We start from the raw sequence: 20,228 nt of genomic DNA, 5'->3' as shown, positions 1-20,228 counted from the left end.
TAATTCACCAGTTTTTCTTGCCATTGTTCTTTTGATGGTACTTCTCCGATCTTCCAGTTTTGTGCTATTGAAATTCTTGCTGCTGTTGTAGCATACATAAATAATGTCCGTTTTTCTTTTGACAAATCTTATCCTAAAATACCTGACAAAAAAAGCTTCTGGTTTTTCGACAAATGTTATTTTAAAATTTTTTTGTTTCAGTTCATTGTATATCATTTCCCTTTAAAAAAATAATAATCTTGCAATCCCACCACATGTGGCAAAATGTACCCCTTAACCTTACATTTCATTGTAAGTCTCTGAGGTCCCTTTTTAGCAGTGGGCCTGAACCCAAAGATCTACCTTTCCTCCTAGGAGAAACACCCATACGCTCACAGTTAGTGACGCAAATAATTTTTGCTTTAAAAATTGCCAGAGTGTCACCAGAAATCACTTGGAACCAATATCCAATATCATTGCTTTGAGAGGAAATCCCCCGCTGGCCAAAAAGATAATAGGGGATTTCCCCCCTCCCCCCAAAAACCCCAATACTAGCTTCAGAAAACGGATGTTCCTCAGGAATGCCCACCTACTCAGATCCCATTAACTATTGGTCACCATCCCTAATGCAATTTGCATTTAAACAACAACAGCAGCTGCCTGGCATATGATTGTCATGTGTAGTTTGCTTCTTAGTCAGATGATACTACGCTTGCTCCTTATGGGGAAATCTCTACTGAAAGTCAGGATAAGATTATATTAGATATCATTCACCATATGATGTCATCGTGAAGAACTTCTTCCTTTCTGTCAATATACCGATGGAAATTCCGTTACCTGCTTATATGCCTCCACACTGCTTAACTCTGGACTCGGCTACACAGCTGCCAATGAAATCTTTTAAATGTGTCGCAAAGCGCAATATACAAACATGATGCTAGATGGCGATGGTGAGCTGCGCCAAATTCAATGTCTTTTTCAAAACGATTTTTTTTTAAAAAGCATTTTTTATATGCATGGTGCTGGAGGAGACTCTTGAGATTCCCCATGGACTGCAAGAAGATCAAACCTATCCATTCTGAAGGAAATCAGCCCCGACTGCTCACTGGAAGGACAGATCGTGAAGCTGAGGCTCCAATACTTTGGCCACCTCATGAGAAGAGAAGACTCCCTGGAAAAGACCCTGATGCTGGGAAAGATGGAGGGCACAAGGAGAAGGGGACAACAGAGGACAAGATGGTTGGACAGTGTTCTCGAAGTCTGACAAAACTGCAGGAGGCAGTGGAAGACAGGAGTGCCTCGTGTGCTCTGGTCCATGGGGTCACGAAGAGTCGGACACGACTAAACGACTAAACAACAACAAAGATTTCACCTCTGTGGGATTTTTATTTTTATTTTATTTTTAGCTTTACTAAATACCTGTCACCAGTACCTCTATTTGAAACCCTAGAAACTCAATGTTCTTGGAATTCTCACGCGGTGACCACGGTGGTAAAGCAAAATTTGCTTCCTGTTATACCGTTTTTCTTTGTATCATAGTGATAGAGCCTTGAGAAACCGTTTAGAGGAGAAGGGTGACTGCCACATTCTTGGGCACCTGGCCTAGTTTAAAAGGAGTCCATTCCCCTTCTTCCTGATGCCCTTTCCTTGCTATTTCCCTAGAGGTGCTGCCAGAGAAGGGAAGCTCCCTGCAACCTACTTGGACAAACTGAGCGACTAGAAAGTGCCCCTTTCCCCTGCACTCTACGCTCCTGCTGCTGGAAATGTTGTTGGTGCAGGAGGAGGTTTGTACCGAAGACACAGTTGGTACATTGCTTTCCCCGGCAATGGAGGAACGCAGAATCAGCAGTGAAGCAAACGATTAGTCAGCTTAACTGGGCCCTTGCCTGGCCATCCCACACTGGGACATTCCCTTGCTTGACATTCACCAGAACTACTGCTAAATAAATACGCAGGGCCAAAGTTGGTGCAATGCTCAGCAGCCCTGAATTTTTTGTGCATTTGCCTGCAAAAATGTAAAAGGCCTCGGTTTCATGTAAAGACTCCTGATTCCTGTATACATCAGCATAGCTCTGTGTGTGTTTGTGTGTGTATTGGAAGAGTGCAGCTTGTTGTGCTGCGCATCACCCTTGGCCCTTCTGGCTATTTTGCTGGGGTTTGTAGCTGCAAAACCAAAGATTGCTCTGCTGTTAGATAATCTTCAGATGGAACATGGAACAGGAGAAGCATTATTGTTTTAAATTAATACCCTATTCAAAATAAAGGCTGGAATCCAAAGAGGCCCACGATTAGTTCTGCATGACCCAGATGGATCTGGGGTTTGTTTTGCTTTTGGGGGGGGGGGAGTCACAAGCACTGCTGTGCATTTGGACTTTAACATATAAGTGGGCCTGCAACAAAATGTTGCAGTGTGGAGTGCTTATGCTCAGGGCTCCAACTAGCCAGCCCATGTCCTTGTCATGAATAGTCTAACCCAGGGGTAGTCAACCTTTTTATACCTACCACCCACTAATGCATCTTTCTTGATGGTAAAATGTCCTTACTGCCCACCAGTGCTCGATGGAAGGAAGATTCAGCTTGTGCCCTAGAACCCCCTACCGCCCACCTAGAATCCTGAAACGCCCACTAGTGGGCGGTAGGGACCAGGTAGACAAACCCTGGTCTAGCCCAGTCCCCCTCTTGCCCACAGTTTTCTGCTTTATTTCCCTAACATTTGGTCAACATTCCACAGCTACTGGGCTTGCTCAGTCCTCATTGGGCTGTTTGGGGTATTTCCTCCCCCCACCCGCCCACTGGGCAGGTTGCCTATGTTTTAATTATATTTCTGCAAGCCTTGGGGGTCCCCCATGACTGCTGATACCTTCCTCTTGTGCATGAATGGGGCCGTTTCAGTTGCATATGTATCCACATTATAATGATCAACAGATGAAAACTAGATTTTCGTTACTTCAAGACCACTTCAAATACACCAAATTCTCCACATGGGAAGTAATACCATGAAGCAAAGAGCATGAGAACCATGCTGAAAATGGCCTATGTACCATTTTGTTGTGTGTAACTTCACTGAGTTGGAGGGAACTTATGTTGAGTCCTAGGTAAAGGTAAAGGGACCCCTGACCATTAGGTCCAGTCGTGACCGACTCTGGGGTTGTGGCGCTCATCTCGCTTTATTGGCCGAGGGAGCCGGCGTACAGCTTCCAGGTCATGTGGCCAGCATGACAAAGCCACTTCTGGCGAACCAGAGCAGCACATGGAAACGGCGTTTACCTTCCCGCTGTAGCGGTTCCTATTTATCTACTTGCATTTTGATGTGCTTTCGAACTGCTAGGTTGGCAAGAGCTGGGACCGAGCAACGGGAGCTCACCCCGTCACAGGGATTCGAACCGCTGACCTTCTGATCAGCAAGCCCTAGGCTCAGTGGTTTAACCCACAGTGCCACCTGGGTCCCTATGTTGAGTCCTAGTTATGGGGTAACGGCGGGTTTCAGCGCTAGGGCATTGTTTTCTGTAAGATAGCAGTGCTTTATCGTATCTGCATTTTAGAGTGCTGTTAGATATCTGACACCCCCCAAAGCAAGATCATTTGGACACGGAGCAATGGATTCAAACTACAAGAAAGAAGATTCCACCTAAACATTAGGAAGAACTTCCTGACAGTAAGAGCTGTTCGGCAGTGGAATTTGCTACCAAGGAGTGTGGTGGAGTCTCCTACTTTGGAGGTCTTTAAGCAGAGGCTTGACAGGCATATGTCAAGAATGCTTTGATGGTGTTTCCTGCTTGGCAGGGGGTTGGACTGGATGGCCCTTGTGGTCTCTTCCAACTCTATGATTCTATGGACAATGCTATTCTGCATTTCCCAAAGCTTATATCCCATCATTGTAGCTGAATGGTTGAGGGTTTCATCCTTCGCTTTCTAGTTTTCCTTCCTAACCACTTTCAAAACCATGGATAATTAGAAAACTGTGCTTCAGAACAGTTAGCTTATTCAGTAGATAATTCAACTGGTATGTGCAAGCTTTTTCAAAAGGCTAGGCCATTGTGGTTGGAGAAATGAAAGCATTTTTCTCTCTATGTTAGGCTGTGTTCCAATTTTTTTAAAAAAGGAAAATGCACGGAGATTTTCTTGCACCTTTTCCAAACATTCGGATAAGGTGATATAATACTTTCCAATATGTTGCTGCTTGCAGACATATAATCAATTGATCAGAATTTCTCTTTACAAAATGTTCAATGTTCTCTCTTAATAAAGAAGAGGCATGGGAGGATACAGAGAGAGAAGTTAAATTGTTTCCCCTGATGCAAGTGTTAAAGCCTTCTTTAACCACATCCCAGTCCTCTGGAATTTAATCGATACGTTTTCATTGACTTTTTGGATATGGTGGATTAAATAACAGAAGGGGGGGAAAGATGAATCAAGACACAGTTATTGCATTCCTTTTATACTTGATGTTTCTCAGGGATTTGGGGTGCCAATTTATGCTGCAATGCTCTGCTATAAAACAGGGGATTGATGGTTGTCTCTCATATGTGACTAACTGCACGTAGTTGGCCAGGTGCAAAGGAGGATAGGGCTTATGCACTTAATAGTAGTGGAGGAAGAAATTTCAGCAGGTGTAGCCTTAGTGGCAAGGGGATATAGCTTTGCCCATGCTATAAAAAGGCAGGAATGATGTGATACAAGTATACACATTCTTCGCCCACCCCAATGGGGAAAACTGCACGCTGTAGAGCAGGGGTCGGCAACCTAAGGCCCATGGGCCACAAGCGGCCAACGAGGGTCGTTTAACCGGCCCACGAACCGCCCCAAGCTGAGCCACCTGCTCGGCGAGTCCTTGCGCGCTGCTCTAAACTGGCACAGCACAGCTCAGGGACTCGCTTCCGCGGCACCGGACATTGTGTCTGCACATGCGCAGGCACTGGAAATCGCGGGTGCGCGCATGATCCGGCCCATGGAGTGAACCAGCCCAGGCGAGGTAAACCTTGCCAACCCCTACTGGAGAGATATTATTTTGATCACATCAGGGAGAAAAGGATTAAACGTTTTCTCCTTTCACGGTGCTTCAATAAATTGGCTTTCTCCCTGTAAGGGGAACTCCCTACAGGGAGCCAGCCCCCATCATCCTAACGTCCACCTCATCAAGTACAGAGAGCACCAGTGGTTCTGAAGCAGCCAGAGGGGGAGGAAGAGACTAGGAGGAGGAGAGAAATCAGAGTAAGGGACAATGGGAAAGCTCGGAGGCGGAGGGATGCAGGCAGACGCTTGGGGATACTGCAGAGCCAGGGAACCGACTGCTGAGGGAGGAAGCTGAAAGGGCATCACTCCTTCCGGCGCCAGAAGTAAAGAGAGCACTGCAACACAGGTCAAGGGGGCGGCGTTTTGGGGTGCCCAGACTACTTTGCTGGCATAGGAACAGACGTACGCCATTGCCGGATTCTGATTCGGGATGAGAGGTCATGTTCTAAGCTGTCTCCACACTGTAAATAAATAGCACAATAAACTTCTTTGAAGATAAACTGGACTCAGGCGGAGTTACTCTAGAGTAGCCACGGCGACCCCTGACACCCCCCAAATGCCCACCACCAACAGTCACAGCTTGGACTATGGGTCTTGGATGGTGGATTTGGCATGTACTGACTGTGTAGCTTGGCTCTTGAAGCCTCTGATGGGTGCTCAGTGTTATGTATTCAGTGGCCTGTGTTTCCTAGAGTTTGAGTCTGGATTAAGGAATTCTGAGCCCTTGTGTTCTGATTTGATACAAGATATCCAACCACAGAACATTTCAGAATTTGGGTGTCTGCCATTGGCCCTTAAACTCTGAGTCATGATTCGCAGCTTGGAAGTTTAGACAGCCAATCACGTTGGGAATAGGAGTGGCCCAGGCTTTCAGAAATGTGTATAAGCAGTTGCTTTTCGCGTTGTCCAGTTCTGTTAGTTCAGTAAAGGTTATTGCTGTTATCGCTATGTCTTACCTCATGGGAACCCACCTACACCACTCAGGTCGTGGCATCTCTTCAGACACCTAATTCAACAGCCATGCTAGAGCCATTCTGATGTAAAATGAGGCAAAACATGATTTGATTTGTTTGTATCTCTCACTCTTGTTGGCAAGCGTGGCAGCAAGCAAACGGCTATCAGAGAAAGCCGCTCAACTTCCTAAAGGGAAGCATTGTGGTTGTGAATGTTCAGGAAATTCAAAATAAGATAGGGGCACCCACTTCTGCCTTCTTGATTTCCACAAACCCACAGATCTTACTTTACACGGTCATCCTGATTCTCTTCCTATCCTAATGGAGTGTCTCCTGGTTCTCATTCAGGCCAATGAGAAGAAACCTTGCATTCCTTTCACACAAGCAGCTGCTAGCTATACAAAAAGAACTTCCAATACTATCCTCTCACAGCCAGACCCTTGAATAAACCTAAGGTGGAATAATGGCTTCTTACCTTGACACATTCTCCTTTGTGGGGCAAGTCATTAGCCAAGACATAGATCTTGTTGGAGGATGGATGGCGGCTAACAGATTGAGACTGAATCCTGACAAGACAGAAGTACTATTCGTGGGGGACAGGAGGCGGGCAGGTGTGGAGGACTCCCTGGTCCTGAATGGGGTAACTGTGCCCCTGAATGACCAGGTGCGCAGCCTGGGAGTCATTTTGGACTCACAGCTGTCCATGGAGGCGCAGGTCAATTCTGTGTCCAGGGCAGCTGTTTATCAGCTCCATCTGGTACGCAGGCTGAGACCCTACCTGCTTGCAGACTGTCTAGCCAGAGTGGTGCATGCTCTAGTTATCTCCCGCTTGGACTACTGCAATGCGCTCTACGTGGAGCTACCTTTAAAGGTGACTCGGAAACTACAACTAATCCAGAATGCGGCAGCTAGACTGGTGACTGGGAGCGGCCGCCGAGACCACATAACACCGATCCTAAAAGACCTACATTGGCTCCCAGTACGTTTCCGAGCACAATTCAAAGTGTTGGTGCTGACCTTTAAAGCCCTACACGGCCTCGGTCCAGTATACCTGAAGGAGCTTCTCCTACCCCATCGTTATGCCCGGACACTGAAGTCCAGCGCCGAGGGCCTTCTGGCGGTTCCCTCGCTATGAGAAGCTAAGTTACATGGAACCAGGCAGAGGGCCTTCTCGGTAGTGGCGCCCACCCTGTGGAATGCCCTTCCACCAGAGGTCAAAGAGAACAACAATTACCAGACCTTTAGAAGGCATCTTAAGGCAGCCCTGTTTAGGGAAGCTTTTAATGTTTGATGGATTTCTGTATTTAAATGTTTTGTTGGAAGCCGCCCAGAGTGGCTGGGGGAACCCGGCCAGATGGGCGGGGTATAAATAAATTATTATTATTATTATTATTATTATTATTATTATTATTTTCATACTTTTTGTAGAGAAAAGTATCATTGGGTTTCTCCTCCCCGCCCCACTACACTGGCAGGATTGCACTGTGACACATTTATTGTGGAATAATCTTCTGCGGGCCAGAGCACACTTCATCAGACGCATGAAATATTATGCTCATTTGGCAGCTGTAGATATAGCTCTTGAAGTCTTTACAGAAGATTTGATCTATAAAACAAATGCAGAAGAACATTTGTCCCGTTGCTCGGGGGGGGGGCGACGACATTATTCAGAGTGCGGTTCAAATCTAACCACAATACTTGGGCCACATTCTTTGGAGGGGGAGGGATTCATGAATCTATTTTATCTTCTTGGGTTCTATTAATTGTGTATTAGTAGCTGCTTATCCTTTCTGGTCCCCTTCATGCATACCCTGATGTATATGCTCTTTGTGACAGGGCCACCCATTCAAATACTGCCTTTCCTGTTCATCGCAGGTGGCGCTGTGGGTTAAACCACATTGGAAAATGCGTTGTGTGTTGGAGAGGAGGTTGTGGCCATCACCTACCCCTCCCCTTGAAGGCTATTCTGTTAAAGGAATCAGGCGGTCATGGTTCCTGTCCGATGCCAAGGTGGTGGCTAGGGCCATGGCACGACCCTCCGGTGACTTGGATCACCAAGCTCCCCCTACAGGTTGTTAGCCCTTGTGTGACTCCCTGCAGAGCGGGCAGGAGTCAAGTATAGTCTGTTTGGTTCCAATGCCTAAGCCAATACCACTCACATTCTGCAATAAAGTTGTGGCCTTTTTAAGCCCATTAACCTAAAACACTTGTGTCCATACTGTATGTCTTACTTCAGTGTCCAGTGTGGTGTAGTGGTTAAGAGCGGTAGACTCATAATCTGGTGAACCGGGTTCACGTCCCTGCTCCTCCACATGCAGCTGCTGGGTGACCTTGGGCTAGTCACACTTCTTTGAAGTCTCTCAGCCCCACCCACCTCACAGAGTGTTTGTTGTGGGGGAGGAAGGGAAAGGAGAATGTTAGCTGCTTTGAGACTCCTTTGGGTAGTGATAAAGCGGGATATCAAATCCAAACTCTTCTTCTTCATCATCATCACAAAGCGGGGAGCGGGGCCTCAACTCCCAAGCCTATGTATCATTTCCTTGGAGTAACCTCTTGCTGCTTACTTCTGACTGTACCAGTTTAACCCGAATAGCTAATTAAGCTGCAACAAAAGATCTTCAGCCAGCTGAAGTTCAACCTTTAGCTTTAAATTGGAAATGCAAACTATCTTGCTAAGAAGTGCTGCCATTTAGCATGAAGTAGGAGCCACATCAAAGGAAAGGAAAGATGTATCCAGTCTCTGACCGAGTACTTTCTTAGTGCTCTGGCTTCCTCTATGCTAACTGGTGCAAGCAAACTTGGAAACCTCAATATTCCCCTAATTCACTTCCCAAAGCAAAGACAGACCATCACTTACCCAGGTGCTCTTGAGTGAATATGTCATTGCTCTTGTTCTGAAATAAGTCCTGTTGTTCATGGTATAGCATGGCAGTAATAATCATAACTGTAAAATAAAAAAAAATTCCTTCAGTAGCACCTTAAAGACCAACTAAGTTTTTATTTTGGTATGAGCTTTCGTGTGCATGCACACTTCTTCAGATACAGTGAAATGGAAGTTTCCAGGCACTTATGTAGAGAAGGGGTGGGGAGGGGTGGGGATGGGGAGGGGGGATCACTCAGAAGGGTGGTGGAAATGGGTGATTGAATGACTGATAGCTGTTGATGACCGCAAACGACTGCAAATGGTTTTGCATGAAAAAGCAAGGGTTGAGATGGCTGAAGATCGCTTATCATGTATAATGAGATAAGAATCCGATATCTCTGTTCAAACCAGGTCCCTCCATGGTTTTGAGCTTGGTGATAAGTTGCAATTCAGCAACTTCTCTTTCCAGTCTATTTCTGAAATTCTTTTGTAGTAAGACAGCTACTTTGAGATCTTGTATAGAATGTCCTGGGAGATTGAAGTGTTCTCCTACTGGTTTTTCTGTCTTCTGGTTCCTGATGTCAGATTTATGTCCATTTATCCTTTGGCGTAGGGTTTGGCCTGTTTGTCCAATATAGAGAGCTGAAGGGCACTGTTGGCATTTGATGGCATACACAATGTTAGAGGATGAGCAATTAAATAGTCCTGAGATGGTATGTTGGATGTTGTTGGGGCCAGTAATGGTGTTGTCTGGGTGTATGTGGCAGCAAAGTTGGCATCTGGGTTTATTGCAGGCTCTGGTACCAGTGTCCATGTTAAGTCTGGTGGTTGTATTATTGTGGGTGAGGAGTTGTTTAAGATTGGGTGGCTGTCTGTAGGCAATGAAAGGTCTTCCTCCCAGAGCTTGAGAAAGGGAGCTGTCATTGTCCAGGAGAGGCTGTAGATCTCTGATGATGCGTTGTACTGTTTTAGCTTGGGAGCTGTATGTGATGACTAGTGGTGTTCTGTTATTGTGTGGCGATACCCCGATGCCTCCCCGAGAAATAAAAACACTAGACACATTGCATAAGGTTAATGGGCATAGAAGGCCACAACTTTATTGATTACGGATGTAGAGGGGTATTGGCCTAGGCATTGGATCTAACCGACTATATCTGACTCCAGCCCGCTCTGCTGGCAGTCTGTGAAAGGTTAACCACCGTTGGATGAGTCCTGCGATGCACATCAACTAGGAGCTCATCCTGGGGCCACCGCTAAGGGCGTGCCCTCTGGCCCTCACCTACCACGGCTTCGGACTTGGCAACGCCCCCGGACTCCTTAAGGGAGTACCTTTCCGCATTTTGGGGGAGGTGATGGCCGCAACCTCCCCCCCCACACCTGTACCTTCACGAGATAATCCAATGCCTACCGCCAAAACCCAAGTTGTGACGAGTAGCTACGAGGTAGGCGAAAACCACAAGGCCTGAGCCAATTTGCCAAGTGGGAAAAACTCCTACCAGGCCCCAATAGGCGACCAACCGTAGTCCATAGCACTGTCACGAAGAAACCCTGCCTACGTGGGGGAGGTGGGTGGGAGAAACGCAGTTGTTGAATCCAGAAGAAGCAAGGCAGAGTCCCTGCCGCGCTCTTGTTCAAATAGGCGAGCCACGCCCCCCAGAGCGACCTAATTGGCTGTGCTAGGGGCGTGCCGCGGCAGGGAGATGACCAATGGGCTGGGGGGAATGCTAACCATTCCCCCCCACGTGAAGGCCTCGTGGCGCCCACAACATCTCCTCCCCCCGAGGTGGGGAAGAGACTTTGTGTGGCGATACCCCGATGCCTCCCCGAGAAATAAAAACACTAGACACATTGCATAAGGTTAATGGGCATAGAAGGCCACAACTTTATTGATTACGGATGTAGAGGGGTATTGGCCTAGGCATTGGATCTAACCGACTATATCTGACTCCAGCCCGCTCTGCTGGCAGTCTGTGAAAGGTTAACCACCGTTGGATGAGTCCTGCGATGCACATCAACTAGGAGCTCATCCTGGGGCCACCGCTAAGGGCGTGCCCTCTGGCCCTCACCTACCACGGCTTCGGACTTGGCAACGCCCCCGGACTCCTTAAGGGAGTACCTTTCCGCATTTTGGGGGAGGTGATGGCCGCAACCTCCCCCCCCACACCTGTACCTTCACGAGATAATCCAATGCCTACCGCCAATCGAGCCCAAAGGGCTCGCCGCCAATACCCCCACAACCGCAACCAATACCTAATAGCAAAAGGAATGTCAGCAAGCCAAACACCATTTCCCTCATTTGAGAGGTGTATGCCATCAACACGGTACAGGGACGCCTTGCAAAAGGAATGTCAGCAAGCCAAACACCATTTCCCTCATTTGAGAGGTGTATGCCATCAACACGGTACAGGGACGCCTTGCAAAAGGAATGTCAGCAAGCCAAACACCATTTCCCTCATTTGAGAGGTGAATGCCATCAACACGGTACAGGAACGCCTTGCAGTCATATGACTCCAGCCTGCTGCGCTGGCAGTCTGTGAAGGATTAACCACCGTTTTGTGAGTCCTTCAACTAGGACTCACCCTGGGGCCTCTCAGAAACCTATGGCTGGGCACAAGATAGTTTGTCCATTCAAAGCTGAAACCTTTCTGGTCACTTTGTCCATTTGAAGCTGAAACCTTTCTGGCTACTGCCAGAACCAAGAATTTCCTTCATTTATCAATAGCAGCAGGGGTGTGAAAGTCGCGCAAAATGCGTCTCTTCAGCAGTTAAGACCAAAGATAGTTCAAGATTTGGAAAGGCAGTCCCCAGCTCGACAAAGTCTTTAAAATCTTCAGTGCAAATCAACGCCTTTACAGTAAGCCAAAACATTTCCACCGGGCTGCACCTCCAAGAAAACAGGGGGATTTTGTGAGGCGGCCTTGGCGGCCTTGGCCTACACAGCTGGCAGGAGTCTGTCCCAGCACTTCCATCTCCTTGTAAAGCAGGAAACTTTGACCCGTGGAGGTAGCCCCAAATTGGGACCCAGTCTCCAATCAAGGGCACGCGCCTGGGCATGGTACTGTGATCAACCATCCAGATATCCACCGTATTATCTCCTGAGAACAAAGCAAAAGAATGTAAGTGATTTGCCAAACTCAGTTGCTTAGTCACATTGTGCAGCGGAGGTAACCCTTGTAAGCTTGGACTTCCATTGACCCAAATCTTTTATTCTCTCCAATGAGAGGCCCATGTGTACCACTGCTGTAGCAGACCGAATTCGGAAGGAATGTGGAGTACCACACAGGGACTCTTCCCTCTCCTGTCCATGTGAAGCAATAGTTATGTATCGGATAGAATTAGGTCGGATAACCAAGTGCCCTTGACAGACTGGTCGGGGGCAGGGAGCTCGCACACCCATCCTGATGGATGATGAAGGGGCCAGGCGTGGGTGTCCTTAACTGAAGGAATCGCCTTGTGTCCTTTACCGATTCTTATTCAATTTTTAAGCTAAGAGAGGAATAGCGGCTGTCAGGCTAGTAAAAGACTTAACCACACGTCCAGGTAACACAGTCAGGCAAGGTATTAAAGCACCTGATCTGTGGCGGGAGGGCTGACTGTGCCTGATATCCCCAGATTTGCCCCATAGGCCATAAAATCTGAAAGCCAAAGGCTTTGAACCGAAAGTCAATGAAATCAGCCATAGGAGTGGACAGAGCCAATATGTCGCTTCTCCCACAGCCCATCAAGGCTAGGCATCGCGATGCCGTTAGTAATTCCAGAAATAAATGTGCTGGTAAGTCGAAGAGAAACTTAAGGTGAAGCTGCACAATTGCGCAGAGTGGGAGTGACATCATCTTGGACCGCTTTGCAAGGGTACCGATGACAGCTCGATTATCCATCCCAAAGGAACGTGGCGATCTCTGAAGTCCTCCATCCAGGGTGAACTGGAACTATTATGAAAGAAACTTCCAAAGGTTAAATAGCATGCAATAGTAACCAGGCAAGCCAAAAGGCCACAAAGTCTGACACCAATGATTTTGGACCTAAGTCCATCACATCCGCCCAGGCCCTCTTATAAGATGCCACTACTCCCTCAGCCCGTTGAGGTATGTCAACGCAATGCCATTAGTAACCCCGGGAAAAAATTCTGAGAAGTTGATGATAAACTTAAGGCAAAGCTGCACAAATGCACAGAGCGGAGCGACATCCTCTTGGAATTCGACGCCTGCTCTGCAAGGACACCTACGACAGCTCGACTATCAATCCAAAGACAAACACAGAGATCTCTGAAGTCCTTCCACCAAGGTGAAGAGCCACTACAATGAGAAGAAACTTGGAAAGGTTAAATTGTATGTAACCGCCAACTTCATGCACCACTGGTGTCCATGAAGGAGCCCTGACTGAATCTGATAATGTGGAAAGAATTACCAATTGTCCTGCCAGAGAGATATCCCCTTGTAAAGATCCAAGAAGTTCAGTCAGGAGTACACCCATATGAAGAGGAATGAAGTCCAGCGGTTTACCCAGCCAGAAGCGCCCCGAATGGCCAGCCTGGCTTGCGAAGTTCAAGAGTCCCCAGAGACTCAATCCACCATATGCGTGCTAGGGGAAGTGAAGAACTCTGGAAGAGGGGAGTTTTGGATCTCGAAAGATCCAACAGCATAAACCCTCATATTGTGCTAATATATGCTGGGATTCCCAACCAAAAGTGAATGAGCTCTGAACTGGAATCCTGGCCTCAAAGACCTCTAATTTTATATTTAAGTAAGGCTGTTAGTGGTACACAAACCACGCCATCCTTAGCCCGAGGCTAAGCAGCCCAGCAAAATCATTCTCAAAATAAACTACAGGGCCCAGGACAAAGCGATAGAAAGCACGGATTGTAATATATGCTTTGTTGTTGTTTTAATTATTATTATTATTAATATGTATTATTGCAGTAGTAACATTAATCCAATTATATTCGATACAATACAAAAGATATTTGAGATTGTAAATATCTGCACGGTGCTTATTGTTATTATTATTAAATATTAATAATTATTATTATTGGTGTACTTATTTCTTATTTAAAGCACTGTTTCATACTGCCATCAATGAGATTTGCAATGGGCAGAATGTACGCAGGCAATTAACGGGGAGGGAGTGGGTTAATCAGCGACCAAGCATAGAAACAGCCTGACGTGTCCCTGTGGTTCTAATCGAATAAATAAGATTGCAAACCAATATTGCTCTTGCCAAAAAAAACAGTCACCAAACAATATGCCCCCGAGTGTTGATAATATCTATGCTGATGACCAGCCAATGCCCCAATATTGTCTGCATCGCCTAGCAAGCAGGACCCCTCAGGAAGCGGGGTTTATTCTCAATAATGTGACTCAATATTATGCACACTGACTGGATTGACAATACTTATTTATTTATTTTAATTAAGAATGCTGAAGTTTGTTTGGCGTGGGCTTGGACACACCTGGACTAGACACCATTTAAAGCAGTCTACTGTGCATCCCGGACTCTCGCAGGGGACAAATCTGAATTCAATAACCAAAATTTTTAAGGATGTGGAATCTTTTAAAGGTGTGGGAAAAGTAGGAATATGGTAGGGTGCCCCTAATTCCATCAGAAAATTGTTGAAGGTTATGGCGTTATGCAACCCCCAAGCTACATCTGCTTCATAGAATCTGAGTTTTTTGTTGTTTTTTTTTTTTTTTTTGTGTTTGTTAGTTTGTTTGTTTGTTTTCCTCCCCTGGTGGTCATCTAGTCCAGCCCCCCGTATTGCAAGAGTACGCAGCTTCCAATATGGGAATTGAACCTGCAAACTTGGCGTTAACAACACTACTATCCTACCAACCTAGAAACAGTACCTCAGAGTTTGACTTGACCTTAGAGTTCGAGGGACCCAAGAGGTCATCCAGCCCATCCCCCTGTAATGCAAGAATATGCAGCCTTCCCCATATGGGGATGGAACCTGCGACCCTGGTTTTGTTTTGTGTTTTTTTTTTGTGTGTGTGTGTGTGTGTGTGTGTGTGTTTTGTTTCTTTCTCTCTCTTTATTATATTATTACTCTCTCTTTATTATATTATTACTTTCCAAAAAGGACACTATAAATCAAACCACCCTAAAGTACATTTATGCTGGGACAGTGAGTTGAATAGACTGTAGCATTGGAAGGGGTCTGTAGGTCATCCAGTCCAACCCCCTGCAATGCATGAATATGCAGCTGTCCCACATGGGGATCAGTGTGCAACCTTGCCGTTTTAAGGCACCGTGCTCCCATCAACAGAGCTATTTCAAAGGGAATCTAGTACAGTATAGTGTATACTGGCCAGAAGCAGGCTTCTTCTTCTTCTTTTAGTGTGATGCCCACAGAGATATAGAAGCAAGCAAACCGCAGCATAAAAGGAAAAGCCACTACCAGTTAAATTCACTCAAAATGTAAAAAGATCCTAAGCAGTCTTAATACTGGGATTTCCTTATGATGAAATTTACCCTAAAAGAAGTAAGGATACTGGGCTAAATGTGTGGTAGCATGACGAGAGGTCCTGATTTTATTATTATTAATTTTTTACTTATTTATTATTACTGGGCTAAATGTGTGGTAACATGAAGAGAGGTCCTGATTTTATTATCATTCATTATTATTTAATTATTATTTTATTGTATTTTTATTCTGAAAGAGAATTTTGTATGCAGATGTAATAATAGCTAGCAGATGCCAAATTCAAATAATCAACCCACAGCTTAAAGAGGCTAAGGCAGCAAGTACTGTTTCTTAAACAATTGAGAATACAATACTGAAACAAAACGGGGGGGGGGGAGGACTTGCAACAGGAAGCATGTAACAAAATGTTAAAAGAACAGGTAAGCGTTTTATAGTAGCAAGCAACGTCTCACTTAAAGCCGGCCCAGATAATTCAGAGCAGCTATACTGTGTAACAAAACTGCTATGGGCCTGATAAAACTTCCCCGCAGCTAAACTATGTAACAACTGCTGCTATTGGCAAAGTAAACTGCAGAGGAGCAAATATATCTAAAGGCCAGGCGATCTGGTCAGCTAGGCGATCAGGAAACAATGTAAGCAGGCTGACTGGAAACTGCTGGGCAATTAAGCAGTACTTAAGCAGTAATTACTGGATCCGACCCAAGACTGCACGGTGATCAGGGAAACAAAGAAACTGGGATTAAGGTGATTTTGCTGATAGGTAGAAACTGCCAAGCCCTTAAGCAGCAGTTCAGCCGACTCTCTCATTTTTTATTTTCTACGCGACTTATTGGGAACCTTTGCGAAGCAAAAATCAACAAAGGGGACCCAGCAATCCTTCCCTGTCCCAGGGAATAGTCCGACACTGAGGGCAAAATTGGGAAAAAGGCTGGTAATATGCAAACATAACTATAGCAACTGCAGTAATTAAGGCCAATGGCTCAGTGAATGGAAGCAATCCAGGGGCAATTTACCCTGCAATATCTATATCAGCAGCTCACAGTTAAGGGTTTTAAAAGCAGACTCACTGTAGTTTGCGACCAGAAAAGGCAAGGAATTTTAACTTTTTGTAAACTTTGTGGCCACGTGTTCTATTAAAATGGCGATGCACACTGCTTCATGGTCGTCTTGGCAACCCTCAGCAACTCGGCAAAGGGAAAAACATTCAGCAGTTCCCTCTAAGCCTTAAACACTGAAAATGTTAGCAAGCACAGGGAAAATAGCAACAGCGATTAGAACTAGCTGTAAAAAGGGGTCTAGGAGCAGCGAAAGGGGGTGGGGTGGGGTGGACGATTTAACCACGATAGCAACAAAGTAACCCTCGGCAACACTCCCAAAGCTACTGAAGCACGAAGCTGCTAATTAAACAAAAGGCAACTAAATAGGTTGTGCTGCTCTGGCTTCTTTTGCAAAATAAAAGCAGAGGTGAATTATGCACGTGTAGCAGCAACCCGATACAAAACAAACGCACACATTAGTCAAGGGGATGTAGAGGGGTTCGCTTTTTGTCTTTGTCTTTGTTTTTGTTTTTTGTTTTTTAAAGTAGCTCGCAAGGACGGGTTTTTCCCAGCGGCAGAGAGAAATACAAAGGGCTAAATGAAAACACAAGGCAGAGATGCAAATTTCCAGGCTGTCCCCCCCCACACACACCCCGCAAGCATACGATACCCTACAGCAGCTGCTCCTTGCTCTCACAAGATCCGTCAGGATGCCGAAGGAAAAAGGCATCAGCGACGATCCAGATCCGATGAGGGGAAACGCAGTTGTTGAATCCAGAAGAAGCAAGGCAGAGTCCCTGCCGCGCTCTTGTTCAAATAGGCGAGCCACGCCCCCCAGAGCGACCTAATTGGCTGTGCTAGGGGCGTGCCGCGGCAGGGAGATGACCAATGGGCTGGGGGGAATGCTAACCATTCCCCCCCACGTGAAGGCCTCGTGGCGCCCACAACATCTCCTCCCCCCGAGGTGGGGAAGAGACTTTTTCTTTTTTGGGTCTGTCTTGCAGCAGGTTCTCTCTAGGTATCTGTCTGGCTCTGTTGATCTGTTGTTTAACTTCATCAGGTGGATATTTTAGTTCTAAAAAGGTTTGCTGTAGATCTCTTAGGTGAGATTCTCTGTCTGTAGAGTTGGAACAGATGCGGTTGTAACGTAAGGCCTGGCTGTATACGATGGATTGTTTGGTATGTTTGGGATGGTAGCTAGAAGCATGTAGATATGTTTGTCGGTCAGTTGGTTTTCTGTATAAGGTGGTGTCTATATGTCCATCCTGTATTTTTATAGTAGTGTCCAAAAAATGTATTTCTTGCATAGATTGGTTCATTGTTAGGTTGATGGTGGGGTGAAAGTCATTGAATGTCTGGTGGAAGGTTTCCAGGGTCTGTTGTCCATGTGTCCAGATAATAAAAATATCGTCAATGTATCGCAGGTACAGGAGAGGTTTGAGTGGGTAGGAGTTAAGGAAACGTTGTTCTAAATCTGCCATGAAGATGTTGGCATACTGTGGGGCCATGCGGGTGCCCATGGCTGTGCCGCTGATCTGGAGGAACAGGTCATCACCAAATTTGAAGTGGTTGTGGGTAAGGACAAAGTGGCAGAGTTTGGTAGCAAAGTCCGCTGTGGTTTTATCTGAAATGGTGTTCCTTATGGCTTGTAAACCATCATTGTGTGGGATGTTGGTATATAGAGATTCCACATCCATAGTGGCTAGTATAGTATTGTTAGGAAGATTGTTCAAATATTGTATTTTCCTCAGAAAATCTGTGGTGTCACGTACGTAGCTGGGAGCACTGATAGCATATGGTTTCAGAACAGAGTCCATATAGCCGGAACTGTCCATATAGTCCATATAGTCATAACTGTGATCAGATCATTGTGGCCTTGCATGCAGTTGCCAAGGTCCTTTGGCTTGTGCATTCTTTTGAATAACATTTTGTCACTAATTCCTTATTCCTGTGCAATAATTAGGCATCCTGTAGCCTCAATTATGTTCATAGATTGGCATATTGAAATAAAGCAGATCTGTTTAAGTAGAAGTTATATTAATCACTTAATAAGCTTAGCACTGTGTGGTCTCGTGCTAAGTAATGAGATCTGGGAATAATAAGAACAGCTTGACTTCTCTCTTAAGCATTAAGAAATGTCTAAAAATGGACTTTGCTGTAGTTAATGAAAAGCCACACCACATATGAACAAAAAAGGCTTTGTCACAAAAGAGTGGGGAAGAGAAAGGGAGAGCACACCCTCTACTGGCAGATCTCATTACAATACGCTTGCAGTTTCATCCCTGTAGATAACTTCTGTGAAGCAATTTATTGGTGCTATACCGGAAGCATTTAATTCAACTGATTGGCAGCATTCCATCGATTTGATTACTTATATACAACACCAGATATGTTCACTTCCTATCCCACCATTTTGTGCAATGTGTAAAGCATATCATAAGCCATGCCAATGCCATGCCACTTTGAATTAAGTTAAGCCTGTAGAAACCTGGCTAAGTGTCTGAAAATGTTCCACCACTGGAAATCTTATATAAGACACTCTCTGTCTCCTGTAAGAAGAACAGGGCATGAGCATAATAAATAAAATGTAAGAAGGTGGAATAATAAAGCACTCTGTGTACACGGTGAAATGTTAAAGCGAAAGATAATAATAATAAAACATGGCAATTCCTGAAAAGAGAGGCGCTAGCTACTTTAACGATCTTCTGGTTTTCATTCCTTCTCCAACTTCATGTTGTTTCAGATGTACATCTTCCAGTTGCCCTTTCTGCCTGCCCCGAATCAAACATTGCACCTCTTCATACCGTGAAGTCCCAAGACGATAACAAAAGGACAAGTTTTACACAAATGTTGCGTCGGCCGATCGAGAATGCTCAGCGGTAAGAGAATGGTTTTCTGCTCTTAATAGCTGCACCTGTGTGGGTTGAACTAAATGCTACATTTCTCCCATGATGTATTTGGATTCTTTTATGATGCCAGTTTTGGAACTGGAAGGGGTATTTGCAAGCAACCACCCACTTTATGCCAACCAATTACCAACTACCTTGTTATTTTTCAAGATCTTTCCCCTCACCCTCCCAGAACTTACTCTAGTTGCAGGGAAAATAGCATTTAGACCAGGGGTTCCCAATTAGGGGTCTGGGTCCTCCCTTGGGGGTCCGCAGAACACACCCAGGGGGTCCACAGCTCCATTCCTTGTTTCCCCTCCAACTATTTTTTTGACATTTTTGCATGGCAATATCAAAAATTTTATAGTCTGGGCTTTTTTTTTTAGTGTACCTAAAATCCTTTGTTCAAAAACTTGCTTTCCAGAGGTAACTACCATAGAGTTATCAAAATTTTCAAAAGTAGAGAGTCCGTGGCTTGGCTTCTGAAAAATAGGGGGTCCTTGGTAATTGGCTGATTGGGAACCACTGATTTACACTATGTCAGCCTTTGCATGGGAAGAATTGTGAGCAGCAAGGAACAAAGTAAAAAAAAATTCCTTCCAGTAGCACCTTAGAGACCAACTAAGTTTGTTATTGGTATGAGCTTTCGTGTGCATGCACACTTCTTCAGAATGAAGGATGCCTCCACCCACCTCCACCGGTCACCCTGGTGTTCCCTACCCCTGCATTTCTGTTATCTTGGCAATCACAGAGTAGGGAAATATATTTTTTGGTGAGATTAATTGTCTACATCCCGTTTGTGTCTCCTGTTATATGATTGCAAATGAGCCAGGAAAAGAAGCAAACAAGCCGGCTCAAGTACACACAGGCACCAGCGCTATTCTAGATGCAAACGACCAACTGGGATACTGTATCTTTTATGACAATGAATTTCACAGGAGCGCACAGGAGAGCTAAAAGAAATTTAACCTGAGTTCAACTTATTGGCGCATAATAGTAAACAGGAATGCGGCTGAGAGCTTACTGACTGTAGCTGCAATCAAATCTTTAATAACAATAACAATAATAATTTAA

At 45.4% G+C, this 20,228-nt stretch overlaps 1 protein-coding gene across 5 annotated transcripts in view; it reads left to right on the top strand.

Annotated features, from left to right (window-relative positions):
* The window catches only part of CPED1 (cadherin like and PC-esterase domain containing 1), a 128,860-nt gene that overhangs the window by 41,059 nt on the left and 67,573 nt on the right, over positions 1-20,228 (top strand). For all 5 annotated transcript variants that reach the window (XM_035127144.2, XM_035127142.2, XM_035127143.2 and 2 more), the window contains exon 6: positions 19,010-19,145. In XM_035127144.2, coding sequence (XP_034983035.2) covers positions 19,010-19,145 — 136 coding nt within the window. The remainder of the gene's footprint in view (positions 1-19,009; positions 19,146-20,228) is intronic.

Source organism: Zootoca vivipara, chromosome 10 (genome assembly GCF_963506605.1).
Source record: "Zootoca vivipara chromosome 10, rZooViv1.1, whole genome shotgun sequence".
In the NCBI taxonomy this organism is placed as follows: Eukaryota; Metazoa; Chordata; class Lepidosauria; order Squamata; family Lacertidae; genus Zootoca; species Zootoca vivipara.
This window is presented reverse-complemented; position numbering and strand designations above follow the sequence as displayed.